The following is a 24,186-nucleotide window of genomic DNA, read 5'->3' on the forward strand; positions in this document are numbered from 1 at the left end:
TTATGTATTTTAGACTGTGGTAAGAATCTTTTTATGTCGTGTTGTTCTTTTGAAGCCTGATATTATCTTGCTATGGCTGATGGAACATCAAAGACCACGATGGAAATAAGTCCAGGAGTTTTTTGTGTTATCCTTGACAATTTCTTCACATGCAGGTCTTTTGATACGTGTGTTTTAATTTTGTCAAATAAACTAAACTAAACTAAACTAAACTAAAAAATTTTCTGTGGCTGGGAAGGTTGTCTACTCTACCAGCCACTTTGGCAGGTAACCACCAAATAACTAGCTGTCTGGCAAATCAGTGGATTTGGCCGGTAAATTTTGGGGTGCATCGGCCACCGTGGCCAGCGGACAAAAAAGTAATTTTTCTGCCCTGACTGCAAAGATTACCATTTTGTCTCCAAAACACCCAGTTTGGAAAGTTCACTAAACATCAAAATTAACAGGCCATATATTGACTGAAAAAAGAGAAAAGCTAGCTAGCATTTATTTGTACCTAAGTCAAGCATAAGGACAACTGTTTATTGAATTCATTCAGGCCAGAGTTCGCTAGTGTGCATAGGTGCTGAATTCACCTTCATCAAGCCTGTTAGGACACGGCCCTGATTCGAAAATACTAACCGTGAAATTATCTGGGGCCTACTCAATGCAGAATTAATCTCATGAAAGAAACATAAGGGGGTGGGGTCCATTTTAGCTGTGGCTATCCAAATAGTGGATTAATCGGGCTTACAGGTGAATGGCTAGATACCCATTAACGTGAAATAATGAAACGCATACATGGGTATCATTACATTCTCTCTTTCTGGTGCCAAGTCTAGGCACTCCCTTGTGTTCGGGTTACATAGACCCCTGGATGTTAGGTGCGGAAGAATAAAAAGTCATTCTTTTGCATTCTGTAACATCAACTTCAGTGTTTGCAAACAAAAAAAAAAAGAGAAAACATAATGTATGACAATGTATGAAAGAAAAAATTATCAACGTTAATTCCAAAGCAAATTCTGATGGGACTGAACTCAGGACTGTGTCACATGTGCTAGTGGTTCTTTGACACCTGAGAACCGAAGGATCCAGACAAGCAACATAGCCAATGATTCAGCGGGATATCTTACTGTCGATCGAGAAAAGTGCATGCAATGCATTTTGTGAGGGTGACTAGTTTTGGTGTCAAACTGCCATCATTTGAACCCTTCATATTTCTCATTTTTCTTTCTCAAACAAAATTGTTTTCTTGGTGACATCAACGTTGCAGTTACGGGAATGATGAGGCCATACATCCAGAAATCCGGCTCACGTTAGTGAAATATTATCTCACTCATCGGGTGAGATCTAATCATTCTTATAGCAAGTCCCATCCTCCAGGGTATATTCTTTCAGTTACACGTTCTGTCCAATCAGACAGCCCTTGGACCAGCTGTTCCTGATTGGTGATCATTTGGTTGTTTCTAGGGCGAAACCACCCCCCCCCCCCCACAAAAAAGGAAAAACAGGGAATGTTCAAAACAGCTAAACCTTGTTTTTTTCTACTCTTTGGGAGATTAAACTGAATGGAAGGATCACCTTCAGATTGAGCAGTGACATCATTGGAAATGCATTGACATCCCTAAATATGGACAACTGTGGCCGGATATGTTATATGTCATAAGCATAACCTCTTACTTCTCCCGATTAGACATGTTTCATCTATAGTATTTTATCTTTGGGATTGATTGTTAATGCGATTGCTGTTCATCTGTTCCATGAGTGTGATATCATAAAAGTTTATTTCATTTTACAGTTTTATAAGATAAAGAAAAATTGTATTCCTTAATTGTGTGCATTCCCCGCACAATACAAGCATTCTTGAGATTTTGGTCATGTCTCTGAAAACAGCACTTTGCAGTAAAAAAAAATAAGAATAATAAAAAAATGTTATTTGCTTATAGAAATGACCCATGTATTAAAAACATGAAGATTAATTGAAACCGCAAAAAAAAAAATTTGTTGTACATTCCCAGAATGCATCGTGTCATAACATACTTGTGCAATGGCACATAACTCAGGCCTGAGCAATCAAATCACAGACATGGTTATGCAAGTTATTTTTCTGTTCCACTGGGGATTTTTTTATTTCAGGAGTTTTCAACCACACCCTTCAGAAAAAAAAAATCTATGGAATTACCGCACACTCCTCAGTATCTCACAGAGATAACACAAACAGCACCTTCATCTTGCATTCGATGAAGGCCCACAGAACCACACCTTTTTAACTGTGAGTGATGTTACAGCACTGCATGCAGGCTGCAACAAAATAAAATGCTAATTTTTAAAAAATGATTTAAAAAAATTTTTTTTTACAAAACAGATTTGAAATAGTAAAAGAACATCCGTGTTTTGTGTGTTGACGTTTGCTTGGCCTCGTGGCTATGATTATACCGTGTGTACCGTTTCATTTTGTCACCCGGAGCGGAGGAAGCAGATGGGAAAAAGGAATGATGCCGCCAAGTGCTGGGAGGGCCAGGCTTCTGTTAATATACCACAGATTTGCCTTCAATAATCCCGTTTTTTTTTTTTTTTTGTTTTGTTTTTTCCTGACATAAGGAACACAATGTCTTCTCAATGTTTTCTTTCTTGTGAAATATTGAGCTGTCCCATCAAATAAAAGGTATTCTTCCTGAGGATCTGTGCTGGCCTTTGCTATGCCATCTATCGTACTTTTATTTATTTATTTATTTAGGAATTTCGCGACGCAATCATGTGACAAGTTGTAACGCGCTTGGAGGTCAGCGCCCACATCTTGATTGTGCGGCGTTATACTTCAGGGGCCTGAAGCATGGCTTCCGGGGGCATGAGGCATCCATCTCAGCTTGTTTTCTCATCCTTTAGGGATGCTCTTCAAAAAAAAAAAAAAAAAGAAAAGAAAAGTGTCACAAATGTGTCACAACTCAAGGACGTGCGCATCAAATAATTTTATAGATTAAGGCGAGGGGGCAGGGCTCGGTTTCCATGGCGAAACGGTGTGATTATTCAGATTGTTTTGTCATGTTCGCTGAGGCATTCATTAATCAAATGAGCCACTCAGATGAACGGCGCGGGCGAGAATACTTTACACGCCGGCTCTGCGAGACTGCAGGAACAGAAGCTGAGCTCGACTTTAAAAAACCAGACTCCATGCCAAGCCAGCGTTTGGGAAAATGTCAGTTTGTGGTAATAACCAACTTCGTTAGTGCAACCACCTGATCAGGAAAAAATGTTGGGAGTGGCCAAGTAGGGCTCAAGTAGTTGTCATTGTGAAGAGAACGGCATATCCAGCACAAATGGACTTATCAGTGAATTTATTTTGGACAATTTGGTCATAAAAACAATATCCAAAGTAAGCAAGTTGCTATGTTCTAAAGCAGGGGTTTTCACCCGTTTCTGATCCTGGTTGAGATTGCAACCCCCACTCCCCCCCACCCCCCAAACCAAGACCAGAATGAAGTTGATGAAGATGGCCTCAAAGGTTATGATGTAATAATGACTCTCGACATGGAAGCCATGGTGAGCACCATCATAACTTAACTGGAGAACCCAGTAAAGTTCTTTGTGAGTGATACCTTGGATATGGAGGTGGTCTCAGGGTCTCATGGCATGAGAAGGAGGTGCTTTTATCCTTATTGCTTAGGGCTTCCCGAATAAGGGCTATGGACCACTGACCGACTTGCTGAACCAGAAATATTTCAAATCTGTTTTAATAGGGAGTGCAGAATGAACAATAATACAGGTACAGAGCTGTCAATCCTGTTTGATGGACACACCTGGCCCCATATCTGCGAAATAAAAGGACGCGTGAATGAATTAGCCAATTTGTGCGTGCACGCACGTGTGCGTTCTGTCCATGCGTGCGCCCGTGGTAATAATCACGACATGTTAAAATAACGGGAACATACTCATCACGTTCTTCCCTCACAGCTCAGTGGCTCTGTCTGTTCAATAAGGAAGACTAACCGCAAAAAAAAAGAAAATGGAGACGCCGTTCTATATTTAGAATGCACGTCAGTACGCGTGTCCGTGGACGTCTCGTGGATTTCCTAGCAACGACGCTAAAACCCGCCGTGCTTTTTTTGTAAAGTCCCAATTCCTGGCTGTAGGTTACGCGTGGCGCCTTCACGAACGCACGTTCAAGGGCCAGCGAATTTGAGGAGGTTCTCTCTCAGGTTTTATGACTACGGCGGCAGGCTTGAGGCAGAGGAGACGGTTCTTTCACGACTACATTGAGTGCCCACTCTGCCCAGTTAGTGGACGTCCTCAAAAGGAAGAGAAGCCTGTCATTACAGGGACTGGTTGCCCACTCTCGCATTCTCTCCGGCTCGCTGGAGCCCTGCTTCGTAAAACCACTATACTGTAAATGAGTGGTATCATTAGAGACCTGCTTCTCAAAGCCAATATGAATGGGATACACATGAGCCCAGAGCTCAAGGGAAGTGTAAATCATCAAAGAGACCTCTCCAGTGGAATGTGGAAACCAAAAATATTTCCCAACACAAGCAATCATTTGAAATGAACCTAACCAGAAAATAATGAGGTTATTATTCTTTGATGTGAAGATGATTTCAGCTGGCTTCTTAACTCGTCTCCGTTATGGAGTGCCGATTGTGAAACTTTGCACATTCTCGAATCCTACCGAATTTTGCAGATTTAGCATTTGTAAATAAATGCTAAAAAGAATGCACTACAATTTTCCCATTGTAACTTATTTAAACATTTAGAGTGAAATTCCAATAAATGTTCTCAGTTAATTACTTTTCCAAGAGAAAGGTTCTGTATTAAAAGCAAGATTTAAAAATGATATATGATCTGTAAATATGAATATAAATATAAACATAAATGATAAATATAAATGTAAATGTTATATACATATATATGAAAATTGTAGTACTACTTTTCTTTTGTTAAATTTGGCGATGGTAATAGTGCAAAAACTGAGCAGGATTATAAACGTGCAACATTTATAACCCCATAGTCCACATGCAGGAGCATTCAACCAAATGCACTCTGGCTCATTCATACAAACCATCTGAACTGAAAGGGTGCCATACTTAAAGACGACTTTGCCCAGATAATTTTAATATGGTGACCCAGAAGAAGCTTGTACCAATAATGATTTGTTTTAATTTACCAAGTGAAACCATGGATTGATTTTGGCAAAGAACAGTACTGTCTTCTGAACAGGTCACGAACAGAAGCTCTGATAACAGAAGGATGAAAAGGGTTATTTACAGCAGGACATGCTTTCTCCCAGTGAGGTAATCTGGGAAAGAATATTTTTTAACTGTCAAAAATACTGGTCATAAACCCAGTAACAACTGTGCTTATTTGGCAGGGGGCAAAGAATGGATTTAAATACTATGGCAACTGCAGGCAAAATCTTTCAATTCCGACATCTGTGTGGATTCTGCCAATTTGATGGAAAAAGCAAAGCATCAGGAGAGCCCAGATTCTGCCTCATTCATTAGAGAGCAAATTTATTTCAGCCTGTGAAGACGGTGTCCATGGTGACCAACCCTTTTTATTTTATTCTCCTTAGACCCGCAATTCAATTCAATCCTCTTCTGCTTGTGCCAAGTCCTGCTGAAACCTGTTGTTCTGTGTAGAGGACGTAAAAATAAAAGCGCTAATAATTTTCTAATTTCATCATTTTAATATTGATAATAATTTTCTTTTTGCCAGGCCTCAGGAGGTTATACACACTTTCCAATTTTCAAACAGATCATTAAAACGACTCTAACACGGGTGAGAAATAGAAAAGGAACAGGCACTGTCCAATGGCTTCATCCCCTGGAGGTGAAAGGTCGTAACTGCCATCGAGTTCGCCAGCCAGTCAGGCAGAGAGTGAAAGGTCGTACTGTAAAGGTTTCACCCAGTTACAGCCGAGTCAAGTTTCCTGAGCGTCGAAAAAAAAAAACATAGTGAACAATAGCTCCCCCCCCCCCCCCGCCTCCACCACCCCTCCCCTTAGGAATGTCAGTGCCAGTGATGTCACAGATCAGCGCTGAGCAGCCAGGTGGCATGCGGCAGACTCCGGCTCACCGGGATCCTCTGATTGGCTGGCACAAGGGGAAAAGGAATTTGAAGGATGTCTAGAATGTTCTTCGGATCCAAACAGTTTTGAGTCCCTCTTTTCTCTCCGTCTCACTGTATTTCTCTCATTCACTCATTCCTTCTCTCTCTCTTCTTTCCCTCATCCCTTTGTACTACCTCTCAACTCCTCTCCCTACTCTCTCTCCTTCCCTTTTTTTTTTCTCACTTACATTTGCAATCTTATGGTCTTCTTTCAACCTGTCCAGGGTGAATTCCTGCCTCTCGACCAATGCAAGCCGGGATAGGCTCCAGCAACGCCCCCCCACGACCCTGCCCAGGATAAGCGGGTATAGATAATGGATGGATAGATTCTCTTCTTTTTCTTTGTCTCATTTTCTCGTCTGTCTTCTCTCTCTCCCTCTCTTTCTCTGTGAATATTCTCTTTCCTCACTCTTTTATCCCCTTCTCCTCCTCTCATTCCCCCTCTCTCTCTCTCTTTTTTTCCCCCTGCGTTTGACATGCGGGGGACGCTCTTCTCTCGGGCTGATCTCAGGCCCCGCCCCCTTGCCCCCGTCCCGATGACTGACGCACCTGGAGCGCAGGCTTCCCGCCTTTCCTCTGACGAGGGAGGCTAATAAAAATGTGCCATTTCCCCTTCCTGTGCCCTGTCGTCACGTCGCCCCCCCCCCCCCCCCCCGTCCACCCATTGTCCCGGGCAACGTGCCGACAGGAACCCGCTGGCTTTTGTCCGCCTCGTGCACCTCTCGCTGTGATCAACGACCTGTTACTCACCGCCCCCCCCCCACCCCCCCATTCCACCCCCCGCCCCACCCCAACACTGAGGCACAGCAATGTGGTCACATGGTTAAGAGCAGGCGAGAGAGAGAGAGAGACAAATGTGTCATAGCATGTGAGAAGGGGGCATAGCTCATGTGTGTGGGTATGTGCGTGTGTGTGTGTAAATGTGTGTTTGTATGTATGTGTGTGTGTTTGCATATGTGTGAGTGCACGGGTGGGTGTACATGTGGGTGTGTGTGTGTGCGTGGGTAGGTGGGTGTCTGTGTGTCTGTGTGTATGTCTGCATCTGTGTTTTTTTGTGCATATGTGTGTATGTAAATGCGTGTGTGCATGTATGTGTGTGTGTGTGTGAGTGAGTGTGTGTGCAGTATATACTACAGGAGGGCGTTCTCAGGGACTTGGAGAGGAGCTCATTGCTGTTCTAAGCCTGCAGAGGGGGGGAGGGTGGGGGGTGGTGGGGGGGGGGGCTAGTTAGGGGGGGGAGCTGGCAGCACGGGGCTCACAGCCGGGCCGATTCAAACTGCAGGCCAAATGTGCTGGCCGCCCTCTGACACACACGCGGGTCAAGCGCCCCACTGAGACTCCTTTACAGAGGGCAGCGCTCATACCGTGACACCATTAGGAGGACATTAGCAGGTCCTGCCAACTCCCACTAATCTCCCGGCCTCATTCCCTCGCTCTCTCACTCCCCGTTCCAACGCATTCCCAACTCAGCTCCGGAACGCCGTATGGGCATGGCGAGTTTGAACAGATAGGCGACGCTTTAAATGAACAAACACTAAACACACTAAGCTATAACACATTTTATTCTGAATAAATGAATAAAGCTGATTTTGTTTATTTTATCATACCTATGTGGACAGAAAAAAATGGGGAAAAAAACTCAAAAATGACAAAGTATCCAGAACAATTAAATATTTTCATAATTTTTGCGAGAGAGAACTGCATCTCTGTTTCTTAACACTGTGCATATGTACACATCCATACACGTTACACACGTGCACGCACAGTTTTTATTTATTTTTTAATTATGTTTTAATTTCATTTATCGTTCATTTAATTCACATTCTCCCTCTCCCTGTCCCCCCCCCCCTCTGTCTCTGTGGATATGCATTTAAAACAGAAGCCACTTTAAATATTAATCAGGGAACAAAATGTGCAAATGGAGCTGAGCAGAATGCATTAGCACTCATTGTCTTTTAATTGTTTTCTTAATTTTGTAAAAGTAATAAGAACATAATTTGGCGCCCGGCAAGCTGAACAGAACAAGCGTCAGACACACGCACACACACACACACACACACACACACACGCAGACACACACTAGGAGTCCCCCAGACTTCCTCATCCTGCTACTTAATTGGAGATTGTTTTATTGAGGATGGCGGTAATGTTGCTAACTCTTGAGCCGTGTGTAATCCCACAGCTAACACCAATGTCGCCATGTAATCTGCTTTAATGTCACTTAAAATGGCTGAATGAACAAAATGACAAAATCTGAGACTTTTCTCGAGAGAAACAGAATAATAAAATAAAATGTTTTTTGAATTTTATTATTAACATTTATATTGCACAGTGACAGATAAGAATGAAAATAAATGTGTTAAATTAAATTCACAAATGAAATTTTACACACGTGGATTTTCTGTATGGATTTTCTGGATAAAGATGAATTGAAAAAAACCTAACCCAAAACTTTCATTAGATGTAGCCATAATAGCATAGATGGAGTGTGTGGAGGAGTGTGTATATGAATATTTTAACAAGTTCGAATAAAAACTACATGAGTCAGGTATATGCTTGCAATAAATAAATAAATAAATAAATAAAATAGAAAGCGTTCTCACAGACTTGCTCTTCAGAGCCAGAATTAATATGACTGACTTCTAATTAATACCTTTGATGTTTGCGTCACTACACTTTGGAAACAGGTGTTGTGTTTGAAGCGCTGTGTTATGGAATTTAATAAGGCATGCGATTAAGGTCCTTATTTCTTAGTCTCGGTGTCTGTCGATGCTAACTGTGGTAGGGCAGGAAGTCCTTTAACATTCACTGCAGACAGATGTTTCCCCATGGGGGGTTCTGTGCATAGCGTCGGGAAGGGAAAGAAGCACCCAGCATTTCCTTAGAGATGTAAAGGACGTCTTAGAGAACCTATGCGGCTTAGCTCAGGAGGTAAGACCGATTGTCTGGCAGTCGGAGGGTTGCCGGTTCAAACCCCGCCCTGGGCATGTCGAAGTGTCCTTGAGTAAGACACCTAACCCCTAACTGCTCTGGTGAATGAGAGGCATCAATTGTAAAGCGCTTTGGATAAAAGCGCTATATAAATGCAGTCCATTTATCTATGCGGTCTAAATCTTTAATTTTAAATCGCTATTTATGCAGACCAAAGAAAACAAATGCAATGACGTCAAACTTATTTTATCCCATTGTGATTCTAATTTTTCATTTATTTTTAATCCTGAAAGCGACTGGTACTTGCATGCTACACGGAGATATGGTGCTTGTCACACGGGGAGAATGTTTATTGGATGACTAACATGACGTTTTGCTTTGTAGCCAATCGGCGCTACGACAGTCGACTGCCAATCGGAAGTGAGCTCAAAGCGGGGATCATATATGGCTTGAGGCTCAGTCGCCCTATGGACTGAGCCAGAAATCTCACCATAAATGGACAGCTCAAAATGGATGCAGCACTTCTTACAATAAAGCTTGTAGACTCAAGGTAACCGCGCTCAGGCAAAGTGACTGTAATATATATTCTGTACACACAAACCAAGCAAATATATATACTGTGTGTATGTGTGCATATAGTAGCCTGCAATGCGTATATTAAAGAACTAAGACTGCCAGTTCGTAGGCAGGGTTAACAGACATGCACATAAACCAAAAGGGAATTCAGTGTATCTAAGCCTGTATCTAGTGTCGGAGACTTGGTTTAAGAAACCCCAAAATAAAATAATAATATATGAGTAAGAAATTAAGTTTCATCTGAAGGAACTCAAGGACACATGTCCTTGCTCTACCCAAAGCCGTTTAGAGGGCACAAATTCCACCACAGCTACTCAGTTAATTCCCCCTCACGCTTTCCAAATTGTGAAAGGGCGTGTCACTTCAGCCTCTCGTGATTGGCTAACTCTGACACACCTCGGGGGGGGAACAGGCCTCCGATCGGGCCCACGTATTTCCACACACCCAAAGCCAGCGCCAGATGTTGCACACATGTCAGGAACACGGGGCAAGCCAGGAGCGCTGATGACTTGGAAGTATCGTAATGAGGAGACTTGGGAAAAGAGAGGGGGGGTAGTATACGGTAAAAACTGACAGATTTCAAGATAATAAAAAAAAAATCTAGAAAGAGGAAACTGAGCCGCAAATGCTAATGAGGAAAGCGGGATGTGTCTGAAACAGGGGTAGGTTTTAGAGCTGAGGCAGAATGGGGGGAGACACAGTGGAAGAAGAGAATGAGTGCGGTTGGTGAAGAAAGAGGGGAGGAGGACAGGGAGGGAGAGATGGAGGAGGAGGGGAGGGAGGGAGAGACTGAGGAGGAGGAGAGGGAAGAAGAGAGGGAAGAGGAGAGAGAGGGAGGGTGAGAGGGAAGATGAGGAGAGGAAGGGAGAGAGGGAGGAGGAGGAGAGGGAGGGAGAGAGGGAGGAGGAGGATGAGGAGAGAGGGAGAGAGAGGGAGGAGGAGAGGAGAGAGAGGGAGAGAGAGAGAGAGGAGGAAAGAGAGGGAGGTAGAGAGAGAGTGAGGGAGGGAGAGAGGGAGGAAAAGTAGTCGCTGCTTTGACAGGCGTATCTCAGTCGACTTGACAGCTCTGTCAATGGCCCCGGGGGAAGGTGTCCGATTGGCAGCTGGCAGGTGGCGGCTGAATGGAGTTGTCAGGACGGCAGCTGATAGGCTGCACGTTGCCGTAGCAGCGGTCGGACAGCTGTGCAGTCAGCCAAGGTGAGCCCCTCGTTCTGCGGGAGGAACGCAGTGGAGCACCCAGCGTTCTGGAACATGGTTCCACCTGTTCTCCATACCACCGGAACCCCCCCCCCCCCCCACCCACCCAAGGCTTTGCTCTTCATGATAGTTATTATGGCTGCAGACTGAGATTACAAGAAGTGTTAAGTGGGATTGCAATGAGAGCCAAATGATGTATTAATTATCCTCACTTACGAAGGCGTTGGAGTTACATGTGTGTTAATAACTCACAAATTCCTGCAAATTCCAGTAATGGGAGGATGGCCTCAATCTTCCTACAAATGACACTGTTTTAAGTTTTAAGGGCCACACACTGTAATGAATACTTAGTCAACAATAAGAATCCTTAGCTTATAGCAGGGATACATAAATCTGGCTCTCAACCCGGCCCTGGTTTTTTTTTTTTTTCTCCCAGGAAATTAACTGAACAATTAGTGCTACTGTCCCGATTGGCCAGAGTGTCTTCACACCCGACTCCCAGGTAAAGGGAGAGGGGGGAAAACCAGCACTTTGAGGACCGTGATTTGAGTAACAGGGGGCTATCGTTCCCCTTAATGTTCCCAACTGATCACTCCTGACAGGCAGCTGATACAGAAAATTACCGTTGTTACGAGCATATTACTGTGCTCTTATTTGGACATTAAGCCACTTTATAAGGTGAAACCTCCAGGTGATGTGATTCATACCTTCGTCGACGTTTGTCTCATTTGATACATTGGTCCGTTGGTCAGGCGGAGACGGCGTGTGTGGTCACATGACGTGGTCACATGGTCACATCCGCCAGCAGCGTCATTTCATGCCGTTTAGTTCTCATTACGGAGCTTCCGATTACAGAGCAGGGTTAAGCGGCGGGTCGCGCGCGGTTTGGGTCGCGGTTGAGATCGGATCGTCAGGGACTCACGAGCAGGCCTCACGGAGCGCGGTGGCTCATTTGCATAAAAACGGACGATAAGGAGGGGGGGGGGGGGGTTCTAAATTAATTGATTTCCGGGGGATGATTGAAGACGGGGTCATGCTTCACGCGCGGCATAACAAGTGGGACAGAGGAGGGGGGGTACGAGAGCGGAAAGTGGGACAAACCAAACTGTGGGCGCCAGGGCCAGCCCGTGGCATAAACGGTCTATGCGGTTGTTTAGGACCACAACCGCTAGGGGGGGGGGGGGGGGCACACGACCACGAGGGGGGGCCACACGATCGAATGTTTATCTAAGGTAAATAACGTTATTTTCGTATTTACGTTATTCACCAAAATGCTCGGGCCGGCCCTGGTGGGCGGCCATCTTTGTTTTAAAACGTGGATTGTGTTTCAGCATTCCGGAACGTTCCGCGGTACCGCTAGCTGCCCTGTCGCGCTTCAGCTTGGCGGTTTTTTAGCACAGCTCACACGCCCACAGTAACCGCCATCTGCTCATCTCGCGTCACCACCTGGCTGTTCCTTTAAACCACACGCCCTGCAGTGTTCTACAGGAGAGCTGGCGCAGCTCCTCTCTGAAAACACGAGCGTGACTTGTACACAAAAACATTTTCAGAATCTTTCTTTGATTCTAACAGAGTAGAGTTGAACTGACTCTGATAATTTTGCTGTGTGGGCGTCCAGTGAGTTTGGAACCAATGATGTAGTGGTAGCCTGGGGGGTCAACCTACACCCGCCCTACTCTAACAGGACGATAAGCAAACATGTTCATGGTTACGGCATTATGGTACAGGTGACAGTCAGTTACAGGGCTAGGTATGTGCACTATTAGTGACTGAGCCACTCATGAATGCAGAAAATGGTGCTGCAGTGCAATCTCCACTATAAATATCCATAACCACTGCAATTTAATCCATTATTTTACAGTGTTTAGATGCATTTTATTTGTTTTAAATACTGTAGAACTTGGTTTGTGTCTGTGAACTGCTCCAAAAAAGCACTAAATTTAGGATTAGCTTATGTTCAAAGCCACCATGTAAAACAATATTCCTGCTGGGAAATGTAAACTTCAAACTACTGAGGTACAGTATTGGTATGCATTACATACCAGTACCTAAATATATAAAGTGAGGTTAGGTCAGATTTTTAGTGGGATATTTAATTCTAAATAAAGGTGTGGTTAATAATGCCCGGTAGGTGCATGTCCTGCAGGAGATGAGACAGGAATTTGACTGTCCTTTTTCTAACAGGAAACCCTGTGTTTTTCCGATTTAAAAAAAAAATCACTACCCACAGGGGAAATTAGCAGTTGCTTCAGAGGCATTAACTGCCCCAACCCCCCCCCCCCCCCTCAGAAAACTGAAGGTCCACCCAGAGAGAGGCCGGGACTGGCATCCACACATTCCCCCTTTTATTTCCCGTCCGTTAGCGGGCGTTTGTGCTTCGCTAAGAAATGATCATTACCAGGGGGACAGAAACAGGGACGCAGGTCTCCCCGTTAATGAAAGTGTTCCCCTGCCTTGTCCGTCACGGGGAACGGACGCGACCACAAAGCCAAAACCGCTGCCGGACGTTCGGCCGTACTGCCGTCTGCGACCGCAACCGAGCCACAACCGCACGTGCACACACCCACACACACACACACACGCACAGTAGATACAAGATGACCATCAATGGCTGACAACTAATAAAGCCAGTTATTCATCCCCTATCGCGGAACTAGCGGTATAAATTACGAACGGAAAGGCAACCGAACATTTTATAACAATTTAACGTAAGAAGGCTTTTACCCAGCGCCCCCGACGACAGAATCGAACAGTTCACCCCCCCCCCCCCATCCCCCCTCCTCAGACAAATTTGCTTAGGGCCACCAAAATCCTAGGGCAGGCCCTGAATAAAGCATCTCTACGTTGTAACCTCATTGAATTAATTATAGGTTGTTAAATCATCATGTGTCTGTTTGCTCTAAATTAAACCGGTTTCTTTCTCCTTTCCCAGCATTCATCGGTTTAACCCGTTCAGTCAATCTCTTCGCTCTCTGGTCACAGTCGCGGTGAAGTTCGAGGTTTCCTCCGAAATCTGAGAGCTCAGCAAAGAGAGGACGGCTGGCTGATGTTCAATAGTAGGACCTGCTCACCAACAGTGTTTGCGGTTAAAATGAACTCCATTCAAAACTCTGAATCCGTCATGAAGCCGAGTAGCTATAATTACGGAAATTAAATTAACGTAAAATCATTGCAGTGTGTTTTGCATGATATGACATTTTCACTTATTACTTGTTATACCCCTTATAATAAATACAAACATTCAACTTTAGAAGGGTTTAATTACTCCATATCAAGGACAAAAAAAAAAAAAAAATACAATTACTTATTTATAAAGAGCCTCATTTTTCAAATCTGTCCTGTGGCTGTTCTCACCCTTCATCAACTCCTTTTGAACGATCAGTTTGATGTTTTTATTTGTGTGATTTGGACCATTAATCAAAAGTCAGTTTCAAAGCCAGAAATGATCTACTGTGCATTCTTCTCCAAGACCGGGATCAAGCCAAAGTTACCTGCTGGCCCAAACACCACGTTCTCAGCGCCATGTCCAAAAAAAAACAAAAAAAACCATATCTGTTCCTGGATGGATGATGGGGAAATGAATGGGAACTCTCTCCCTCCCCCAGCCCCCCCCCCCCCCCCCCCCCCCCAAAAAAAGACGTACGCGAAACGCTGGGAATAAACAAGATGGATCCGCAGCTAAATGTCAATAAAAGGCCCACATTTAAAATTCTCAGCAGCGCTCCCCTGGTGTCTGAACAGGCGCGGTGTCACACCCTTAAAAGCAAACGAGCATCAATCAATTTTGCTGCCGGCTGAGACGCCATCGCGAAAATAGATGCGCGCGTTCGTCCCCTAACTGCGATGTGGTTTGTCCGTGACCTTATTCCCAGAGATTAGGACACATTAAAACAGAATTCTGATTTGTGCGAAGAGGAGGAGCCAAGAACAAAAAAGAAACAAGCCTGGATTGACAAGGTCAGCTATGAAAGGTGAGCACTAGCGGTGGTTTCCATGTCGCTAGCGATAGCTATGACAGCTCACTCACTTGAGCGAAGACAGGAAGTCTCGCTTGGTGCTGTTTGAGGTCACGGCCCACTTGTTTGTGGTAGTTATGCGCCCTGCAAATCACATCAGGGGTCATAGGTAACCATGGAGATATGAGTCCAGCAGGGAAGGAAGGTTTCAGTTGGCAGGATATCCTCCAGTTCATCGCTCAACAGTGACACCTCTGGCAGGACAGGGTACTGTGCCGTGTTAATAGCACGATCTCGGACTGAAGATGGAAGGAAACCAAAGGAAGGGAAAATGGAGGGAAAATGTTTTTTTTTTTTTTTTTTTAATGAAAGCTGAAAGTAAATTTAGGTAAATTTAGGGATTTAGGCAAGTGTCCATGGGTGCAATGCTCCAGGCTCTTCCAGTGTCTACTGTACATGTCTGTGTCTGAGCGGAAACATTGTAAAATGGTGGGGATTAGGGGGGGGGCGAAGCCACTCTCCCAATGGAAACAATTAGGCCATGATATTAATCAATGTTACTATTGATTGTATTGTTTATCAGCCACAGTAGAAGGGCGAAGAATCCCTTTTGTGTCGAAGGAATGCCTTTTCAGCTTTGCTTATACCTTCAACTATAAGCACCAATATCAAATACTGTACAAATCGAATTAAACCCAGATGAGCTCAATTATAGCCACTTCCTTAAGCGAGATTCAGTGGATTGTAAAGCAATCAGTAGGGTGAAAGGATCAGGGGTAATCGAAACTACAGGGATACAGCAGTGTTTTCTTTTTTAAATGGTGCGCTACAGATGCACATGACCTCTTTACTGTGGGGGCAAAAGCCTTTTGCTTTAATGCGAACGCATTACACCCAGATTGCAGGTCTTCTAGGCTGCGCAAGCATCACTGAGCAAGCACTCCGCTCCTCTCCTGGAAAACTTGCAACCAAATGGTTGTTTTTAATGAAGCTTTGTTCTGCCCCAGAGGGATGGAGTTTGAGTATTAATGGGGTATAATTATATATTTAAAACCGTTTTCCCCTGTGCGGCGTAGAGAAAAGATGCCAGTAAAATCGTAAACTGCGGCATTCTACCCCATTACATCGGCAGTGATTAGAGAACGAACATCTGGCACCAGGACCGTGATAAAGAACAGCAGTCTACACTTTATTGGACATCTGGAGGCAAAACATATCCGATATTCCGTCTCCAACCGTTAACTCTTTTGGAGCACAATGCAGTCATCTTGTTTTTTTGTTGGTTTCTTTTTTTTTCTTTCTTTCTTTTTTTTTTTTTAAGATGGTGCATTCGGCGTCTGCTCTGTTTTAATTGCGCAATCGAGTTTAACGGTTTCGACGGTAACATTTTCCAGACAGACGAACAAAGGGCTGGCCTTTGGCGGAATCCGAGCCAGAAAGAAATACCGCAAAGAAAGAAAAATGGCTCCCTTTGTTTCCCAGATATTACCCGGCGATAAACAATAATTAACTCCCATCTAAATGGAAAGGCGGCGACTCCCAGTAAATTGCGCATTTTACTAATCAGCCTGCTCTTTGGCGTCCATTTTGGGTCAACGCTGTTTTTGTTTTTTTTGTTTTTTTTTCTTCTTCTTCTTTGTTCGCGAGAAAGAGGGGAGCAGCTGCTCGGCTCTCAGAGATTCCGCGCAGAAGGACTCGCACATACGGCGCGTCCGAGGGCGATATTTCACGAGGCCGCGGAAGGGCGAGCGCCGCCAAGTCTATTAGCGCCCCGGCGAGAGCGAGCGCCCGGGACACGCCGGAAAAAGCAGAAAACAAATAAATAGCGGGGCGGAGCTCCGTCCCGTCGCCGTGGAAATGGGAACGGAGCCTCTGTCTGGCCTTTTTCTGCGCGTCTTTTCCTTTTTTTCCGAGCCCAATTTTCCCTCCGTCTTTTAAAAACGAAATCGGTTCGGAATGAGCGGGCTATGTGGTTTTCATCCAAATCGACTGGCACCGACTTTGATTGTGAAAATATGATGATTTTACTCATGCATGCAGTAAAGGGGATAAGGGGGGGGGGGCATTGGTTTAGGGGTGAAGGGAGGGGCTACTGCCATGACCAAAACCCAGCCGAAGCCAAATGGCGCAGATTTGTGTCAGAAACCTGAACAGCAGGCAGCCGGGGGTAACACCTCCCGCCAAGACTAACACGCAGACACACACACACACACAGCGCAGGGACACGCGCGGGCGAAAACACAGAAGCGCATGTAACACATGTAAGCAAATTCACGTGTACGGAAGGAACATACGGGAAAACGCACACAAACACAGGTGCGAAAAACACGTTTTCGCACGTACGCAAATAGACACAAACACGGTACACACGTAAACACAGAGAGAGGGTGCTGTGACCGTGTGCACCAGACACACAGTTAAAAAGCTGGGGCTCCAGGCTGGGGGTGTTCGGGTCTGCAACTGTAACACAGAACCTGCTAATTCGATTCGCTGCTGCAGGTACGGAGAGAATGGGGTAATAATTAACAGGGCTGTAACAGGAGAGAGTTTTAAACAGGAAAATGTTATTTTTGTTATTTTTTTTACAGAATGCAAACCCTCAGGTCTTCCTGGCCTTGCCATCCTGTAATGGCTGAAGTTGATGATGATGTTTCGCTAGGAAACAGTTGGGCCTTCAGAGCTTCTAAATCAGTGAAGAACACAAGGGACATCAGAGTGCTGTTTAGACGGTCTCTGTTGCCTGAAATAGAGCTTATTCTACAGGTCTGAGGTACGACTAGGCCCCTACTGTCAGAACACAACCAATAATGTATTACTTTTAATCCTCTCTTGAGCCATACATGCGTTTGTCTCATCTTGTTTCGACCGCTGTAATTCTCTGTGTTCCTGAGTCAAAGTGCCTTTCACTGGATCCAGCTCGTCCAAACCTCTGCTGCTGACTTGTTGTTACCGTGACGCAACGTAGCGTAACATGACATAACATAATGAGGAGAACAGGCTCCAGTCCTTACTGTCCCATTACCCCACATTGGCATCCTAACTGCCCCGTTACCCCACACTGGCATCCTTACTGCCCCATTACCCCACACTGGCATCCTTACTGCCCCATTACCCCACACTGGCATCCTTACTGCCCCGTTACCCCACACTGGCATCCTTACTGCCCCATTACCCCACACTGGCATCCTTACTGCCCCATTACCCCACACCGGCATCCTTACTGCCCCATTACCCCACACTGGCATCCTTACTGCCCCGTTACCCCACACTGGCATCCTTACTGCCCCGTTACCCCACACTGGCATCCTTACTGCCCCGTTACCCCACACTGGCATCCTTACTGCCCCGTTACCCCACACTGGCATCCTTACTGCCCCATTACCCCACACTGGCATCCTTACTGCCCCATTACCCCACACTGGCATCCTTACTGCCCCGTTACCCCACACTGGCATCCTTACTGCCCCATTACCCCACACTGGCATCCTTACTGCCCCGTTACCCCACACTGGCATCCTTACTGCCCCGTTACCCCACACTGGCATCCTTACTGCCCCATTACCCCACACTGGCATCCTTACTGCCCCGTTACCCCACACTGGCATCCTTACTGCCCCGTTACCCCACACTGGCATCCTTACTGCCCCTTTACCCCACACTGGCATCCTAACTGCCCCGTTACCCCACACTGGCATCCTTACTGCCCCTTTACCCCACACTGGCATCCTAACTGCCCCTTTACCCCACACTGGCATCCTTACTGCCCCGTTACCCCACACTGGCATCCTTACTGCCCCATTACCAGCTGTTTAGTAAAAGGCCTCTCTGTGTCCTCGTGGGTGTTGAACCGTTTGCTGTTTTTTGACTCTGAGTTGTTAGGTCCGGTCTGAACGGAACACTGGGAAAAGAACGCTCATAATTTGCACCCCGTGCTGTCTGCTGCTGTGACGGCCTCTGGAGTCTCTTTGGGTAGAAAGGGTACGGCCGCTCGCTTGGGTTCGGAGGGCGAGCCGCTCTCAGTCCAGCGTGTGGGCGCAAGGCCTGATGGACGTTTCGAGAGAGAAAGTGCGATTCTTTAATCTCTCCCTCCACCGCCTTCAAAGTCACTCAGAGGAAATTCATCGCCAACAGCTGCACAGAGAGAGAGAGAAAGATACTGGATACGATCTTAATTCGGGACGCATGAGAATGATGCATCTGAGAAATCTGGACCCGAAAAAAGCGCAACCTGTCCCCCCTATTAACATCCATCACCGTCTTACAGATGTAAGCTGGAGCACATTCTATGAGCATCTTTTTTTTATCACGTTCTCACAATTACTCAAAAATTGATTTAAGAAAAAAAAAAAAAAAAAAAAAACGTGACCGTAGGGGTCTATTTCTCACGACGCATTCCTCTAAACTTTATAAACAAAACAAAACAAAAAGACAGAAGAGGGGTTGTAATGCGGAGCAATCTCTGGATAATTAATGGTAAGATAAACAAAACATAAATTTCTTTATTGCGTTGCCAAGGTACCATTCAAATATGCACGAACCATGCCATTTTAATTAAAAGATAAATCTATGTGACACTCCGCCTCAGAGTCAATTATTCGGTGAGGGAGTAATAAAAATAAATCCCATTAAACCTGCTTCCCTCTCTATTTCACCATTAACAGTAAAAAAAAATAAATAAAGTGTCTGCATCGGGAGCTATCCTAATTTCTGTTTCCCTCCGTTTTTACCCCCTGTCTTTTTTCGACATCGCGACAACGTTCTCCGAGTTTCCGGAAGGTTCCGAGGGCCCGCAGCAGACGACGCCCGGCGTTTCGTGAAGAGGGACCGCAAAGGGGACGCGGTCTTTGTTTATGGCCGTGCGTCTTTCCCCATTAATATGTCTTAGTGGGAACATATAATGGACGACGTATAAGGAGGATGTTTGCAGGATGTACGTTCTGTCTGTTTCCACACCGCTTGTTTTTCACATTTAAGGGGGGGCTGAGCTTAATTCAGTGCTGGAAACTTGTGATTTGAAGTGTTCATTTTGGTTTTGGGAAAAGGAAGTATTTGTGGAGACTTCCCAAAAATGACCCCAGTAAATGAGAAGTGAACAGTGCAGTATCTCAGCAGGGTTGTTTTAAGAAGTATATGCTAGGATTTGGTACGTATTTGTCGCTGGTTTGTGGAGGTGTTATGGTATCAGAAACACTGGAAAATGGCACTCCTCTATTCAAACTCATTGGACTTGGGTGTTAAAACTGATCATCGTTGAAAATAAGACAAAGACTTCACCGGGTACACTTTTTTTCCCAGAGGTAGAGGTTTTATTGCGTAAAACACTGGATAAACCTGTACTGCTTCAAAAACTATTTCAACTTCTATCAGCACAAAGAAATGCCATTGCTGAAATAACAACATCTCTTGATACCTCTATACCAGAATATAGTTCTTTCAACAGATGCATAATAAATAATGACCAAGAATAATCCTTAAATACAAAGTCGTCTACTTGTTATAAGCGTAGCAACAAAATCCTCTACTCCTCTCTTCTCCACCAAAGATAGAAATATTCTTTGTGTAGGAATGTGGACAGCATCATCACCAGTATCACAGAATTTTACAGAGGAAGAAAAAAAAAAAAGTAATTTTTTTATTTTCATTTTTTTTTCGAGAAATGAGATGATATTTTCAAATCCGTTGACATCTTGTTACTGCATCTGCATCGCTTGTGTTACGATTTACAAATATTCTGGGAGTGGGGTGGGGGGGGGGGGGGGGGTAGAGGGGTTATTCTCCAGGGTTAAGAGAGGGTACAGGTAACAGTAGCACCAGACCAATAGGGGACGGACACACACTTCACAAAGAAAGCCAGAAACTCTTCCAGTGTCACAAACAGTTGAGTTATTGCCTGCCATGTCTGCGTATACACAGGAGATGGAGGGATACGGGGAAAAAAAGATGAAAAAAGTGTGAGAAAGGGAATGTTTTTCTCTTCTTTTTACATTTTAAAATCTTTTTTTAAAATCTAATATACTGAAGGCAACATACACACACGCGCTCACACACACACACATACACACAGATACACACACACACACACATACGCACGCGCACGCACAAAGCAAGCGACTGACACAGTCACCAAACACAGTAGTGCAGTTAAAATCCTAAAGCTGTCTACAGTCATAAAGTACTGTCTTTTATAACATCGCAGCCCCACACAAGAGCCCATACAAATAGTTGCATTAAATCGATCAGCTTAGTTTAAGTAAGGCAGTGAGAACTATACTAGAAAAAAGAAAGAGGAAAAGTCGTTTATGCCAGAAATCTTCTAATTCCAAAGCAACATCATTTACACGGTGCTTCTTGTAATATTTTTTCTTATTTTTTTATTTATTTTATTTTATTTTTTATTTTACAACATAATATGTAAACCATCTTTTTCTTCTTCTTCTTCTTCTTCTTCTTCTTCTTCTTCTTAGCCTGAGATATTCTTTCTGTGTTCTCAGGGTTATGTTAAATATTTACAGTTAGCTGCAGTTTAGTGTCTATGTAAACTGCTCCAGGCAGAGCTAAAGTTTTTAAGGCTCTGGACTATAATGCTCACCCCCTGCCCGAACGGGAACTCACACCGTCTTAAAGTCCAGAAGATTTATTTTTATGCTGTTTTTTTTTTCAGCTATGCAAAAAAAAAAAAAAAAAAAAAGGATTTTTCTTTCTTACTTTTCTATTGCCTTTGACAAAATAAAAGCGAAGTGAAAGCCGGTATACTTTCAACCTCACCAGCATGATTACGTAGGGTCCAAACCTTGCATGTTACTTATCTTTTCAAAATAAAATTAATGTATTAAAACAAAAACAATGGAGGGGGAATGGGGGTGGAGAAAGCCTTCATTATACTCATAAAACGTACTGTACAAAAAAGAAACAAAAGAACCAACAAAACATTGGAAATCTGAATTGTACAAAAGCTTTAAATCGATAAAAAATATAGAACGAATTTATGCTTTACAAAAAAACAAAGAAACAAGTCACGCCGACATTTATGTTAAAGACGAGAAGCGGGAAACTATGTTCAGCCATTGTACGCTCGGCCTACAGTCCTGGGAGTCTTCCGAAGCATTTTAGGAAATTCCTTCACTTTGAATCCGGAGTCGGGCGCCTGCGTTGAAGCAGAAACATTCCATCTCTGACGGGAGACTCGGGAAGTTTCAGGGAAAGCCGTTTCATCTTTGTACAGTTTTTATACGGTCATGCCACGTTTAGTAACCTGTCACATCTCTGTCACACACACACACACACACACACACACTGGCCCTTTGTTCAAACAACCCTCCATACTTTCAGTCCTACTTTCAGCAACATATTTACGTAAATGTTATAGTCATTATTTAATCCCATCCAATTCATTAATGTACAGAAAAAATGAGGGACTAAATATCCAACAGTCCAAAAGGGACTAAAGGTCATTTATATAGTTAGAAGTACACTATCAGAGCTGATCAGCTGATTAAATGTGTTATTCTGTGTCAAGGACAGACCACACTGTGGTTAGACAGCCATATGGGGAAAAAAAAAAAAAAAGATTCAAATGCCTTTCCTTGTCAATACTGAAAAAACCCACGCGACTGCATTCCATGTACCTGTGGATTAACGTTTGTTTTTTTTTAATGCACAATTTAATTAGTCACAGTTCTACTTCCAATTCAAGAAACAGCGAGAGGCTAAGTGTTAGCATGTGGACTGGCCCACTGCATTGTGGGCCAGTTATGGTCTTCCCAGTGGTGCCGATAGTGAGAACCAACTGGGTTTTCCCGCACACACAGTCACCAGACCGCTCAGCTCGAGCTGCACGCCAGGATGGTAGGCAAAGCAAACCAGATGCTGCCATTAGGGTTCAAAAGGCTGTATGCGTCATTTTCCTTTCAAACAAAAGCATCACTTCTTGGGGAAAAAAATAATTCCAGAGATTGTATTTTCTTTCTCGTCCCCCTTTGTGTAATTATCAATTCAATATAATTTTTTTCATGTAAATACACCAAAAAAATAATAACTCCTGTGATCTTCCCCTTTCTGCTCGGTGTTGACCATGCTACTTTTCTGAAACAGAACTGTGTGAGCAGCGTGTGAAGCTATCGTGGCACTCAGCTGATCAGTCTGTTACCTGTCTCGTGTCGCTGTAGTAAATCGTGTTGAAAAACGGAATTTTGGAATGTACACTGTTACCACGGCTACAGCTTCCTCCATACATCATCACTTCCGTTACTGTTACTCTGGTTGCCAGGGCGACGGTTGCCACGGTCGCTGCAGGCCCTTCTGTGACATCACTCCCGGATTAAGGGGGAGGGGTGCGGTGGCGGGGGGGGGGGGGGGGGGGGGGGGGGGGCCGGCCACTCCTGGAGGGGGGCGGAGTCCATGGCGGGAGGAGCGGCGGCGGCGGGGTGGCCGTCGTCGGAGGTGTCCGAGTCGCCGCGGGAACGCTTGAAGCGGCGGTCGGGGTACTGGCTGTTGTCGAAGGGCATGCGGTGGACGCACAGCACGTGGGTCTTCAGGTTCCCCTTCTGCGACGCGCCGTACGGGCAGTACCGACACTGGAACGGCTTCTGGCCTGCAGGGGGCGCACACGGGCACAGCGTCCCTCAGTCACATGTCTCAACAGCACTCATCCAGCAGTCATTTAGCATCATCCTTTATAACATTCAAAAGATTTGTAACAACTCTAGTAACGTACTGCAAGTACTATACTAACAGTACTCTACATACTAATGTACAATAAGTACAATAAGAAAAGACGTACTGTATTTTACTTACTTTAGTAATATTCTCTATACTCTAGTTTTTGTAAGATGCTATTTAACTTGGATTTCTTACAACTTTATGACTTTAACACCTTTAACGCTCTTTTTGTAAAGCAAGCAGTAAGATTCTGTAGAACTTCAGAAAGAACCTCCTCAGCGCTTCAGAAAGAATCTTTGAGGGTTCAGCAAGATTCTTCAGAACATCACTGACGTTCTTTAGAACTCGAGGGAGATTCTTTAGAATGCCAGTACATCAGTAAGTTTCCTTAGCTGGATTCTGGTGTAAAATCATTAACGGTCACAATCGCATTGTAACACATTAATCCCGATCTCATTCCATTTCATTTAATCCACAGCTGAGAGGAGCTAAAATCAGCCACTCTGCTGGGCAGACGTATTAAATGCATTCTCATATCCATTTTTGTTTAACAGTGTGTGGTATAATGGGCACGAAGGAAAGAATGGACATAATTTAGAAGAGGAGAGAAAATGTCTGACATAATTCAACTCCAAAATGTTGAAACAGGCACGCAGATTTACTGTATGAGGTTATTGTTCGTGCATTTAATTTCGCAGCAGGTTTTTTTATTTTTTTTTATTTTTAAATGACACGAGGCGCTCACCCACTCCATACAAGAGGCACTGGAGTAACCGTGGGCTTTAAG

At 44.4% G+C, this 24,186-nt stretch overlaps 1 protein-coding gene across 1 annotated transcript in view; it reads right to left on the reverse strand.

The window, feature by feature from the left end:
* Positions 1 to 10,657: 10,657 nt before the first annotated feature.
* Positions 10,658 to 24,186, reverse strand: part of LOC118228191 (zinc finger protein 536-like) — a 182,826-nt gene continuing 169,297 nt past the window's right edge. The window contains exons 6-7 of the mRNA XM_035419528.1: positions 23,111 to 23,331; positions 10,658 to 10,768 (exon numbers count right to left, since the gene is read on the reverse strand). Coding sequence (XP_035275419.1) covers positions 10,658 to 10,768; positions 23,111 to 23,331 — 332 coding nt within the window. The remainder of the gene's footprint in view (positions 10,769 to 23,110; positions 23,332 to 24,186) is intronic.

This window comes from Anguilla anguilla, chromosome 5, assembly GCF_013347855.1.
Source record: "Anguilla anguilla isolate fAngAng1 chromosome 5, fAngAng1.pri, whole genome shotgun sequence".
Taxonomy (NCBI): Eukaryota; Metazoa; Chordata; class Actinopteri; order Anguilliformes; family Anguillidae; genus Anguilla; species Anguilla anguilla.